Source organism: Guillardia theta (genome assembly GCF_000315625.1).
Source record: "Guillardia theta CCMP2712 unplaced genomic scaffold GUITHscaffold_51, whole genome shotgun sequence".
Lineage (NCBI taxonomy): Eukaryota > Cryptophyceae > Pyrenomonadales > Geminigeraceae > Guillardia > Guillardia theta.
The window spans coordinates 145,344-146,805 of NW_005434623.1; the positions used below are offsets into that span (position 1 = coordinate 145,344).

The window sequence follows — 1,462 nt, forward strand, 5'->3', positions numbered from 1 at the left end:
GAGAGGAGAGGAGAGAGAGAGAGGAGTGGAGGAGGAGGGAGGAGGAGGAGGAGGAGGAGGAGGAGGAGGAGGAGAAGCAGAACCACTCTCTCAGCAAGCATAGCAAGCAATGAGAGAGCAGAGCGCTCATCAAACAGACAGATCAAGACCTGCTGTGAGCATCGAGAACACGACTTGTGCGGATAGGTCAGAGACATGAACAGAGAAGAGAAGAGGTCAAGGAGAGGAGTTTTTGATATGGGCAAAGGGGCAGCAGCCGCAGCAAGGGAAAGCGACGAAGGAGAGAGAGAGAAGAAAACTGAAGGATGAGGTGGCGCAAGCAATGAAACGCAATTACAAAACGATGAAGACAACGAAAGAAGGGTCAAAGACACAAGAAAAACAGCAGAGCGAGGTGATCTTTCATCTCAACTCATCTCATCTCATCTCATCTCATCTCATCTCATCTCATCTCATCTCATCTCATCTCATCTCATCTCATCTGTACATCATGTACCGTGGCATCCCGTTGTTTTCGTTGCCTCGCGAGGAGATCGCCTGCAGAATATTTCAAACCCCTTCCCCTTCCCCGTTCCCTTCCCCCTCTCAACTTCGTCTTCCTCGCTTCCCGTCTCCTCCCCCTTTGGCTCCCTCTAGCGCCTCCTCACCTTCTCCAGCAGCTCCTTCATCCTCTTAATCTGTGACTGGTACTGGACCTCCCTCCGGATGAAGGCCTGTCCAATGTTAGCTCCTCCTCTCCCCTCCCTTCCCTGTACTCCCTCTCCCTCTCTTCCCCTCCCTGCACTCCCTCCCTCCATTCTCCTCCTCCCTCAGCCCTTCCTGCCCCCTCCCCCTCTGCTTACTCCATCCCTTCCTTGCTCCTCACTGCACAGACCTGCTGCTGTTCTTTCCCCTCCGCAATCATTCTGTCATGCTCCACCGAGAGCTCCTGTAGCTTCGCCTCCGTCTGCTTCACCATGGCCTGCAGACTCTCCACCTCCATTGCTCCCAGCTGCGACTGCATCCCCTGATCCATCGCCACCTGACGTTTCCTGCTCCTGTCCTGCCTCGACCTGACGCCTCGTCAGCGGTGAGGGAGGAGCAGCGAAAAGAGCAGAGGGGAGAAGAGAGGTCGATGCATCTGCAGATAAAGAGCAGCAGAGCCTGGGTAGGAGAGAAGAAGAGAATATGAGAGTTGAGAGCAGGACAAGGAGGACGGGAGATCGTAGCAGAGTACGGGATGAACGGGAAATAGTCCAACCTGCCCTTCCTCCCGACCCTCGAAGGGGAAGGGGAGCCGACGTTGTTCTCCTCTGGCATGGAGGATCGAAGGCTGTCGGCCAACTCGCGGAGCTTCTGGAGGGACAGAGGAACGACCTGAGACGCGAGCAGAGATGAGAAGATGGAGAAAGGGGAGGAGGGAGAGGGAGGGGGGGAGAGGGGAGGAGGGAGGAGGGGAGGGAGGGAGGAGGGGAGGAGGGGA

The 1,462-nt window shown here is 56.1% G+C and overlaps 1 protein-coding gene across 1 annotated transcript in view; it reads right to left on the reverse strand.

The window, feature by feature from the left end:
* GUITHDRAFT_164060 (hypothetical protein) overlaps positions 1 to 1,462 on the reverse strand; it is a 6,374-nt gene that overhangs the window by 4,471 nt on the left and 441 nt on the right. Inside the window, exons 2-4 of the mRNA XM_005829549.1 lie at positions 1,241 to 1,356; positions 875 to 1,052; positions 648 to 713 (exon numbers count right to left, since the gene is read on the reverse strand). Of these exons, the coding sequence (XP_005829606.1) occupies positions 648 to 713; positions 875 to 1,052; positions 1,241 to 1,356 (360 nt within the window). The remainder of the gene's footprint in view (positions 1 to 647; positions 714 to 874; positions 1,053 to 1,240; positions 1,357 to 1,462) is intronic.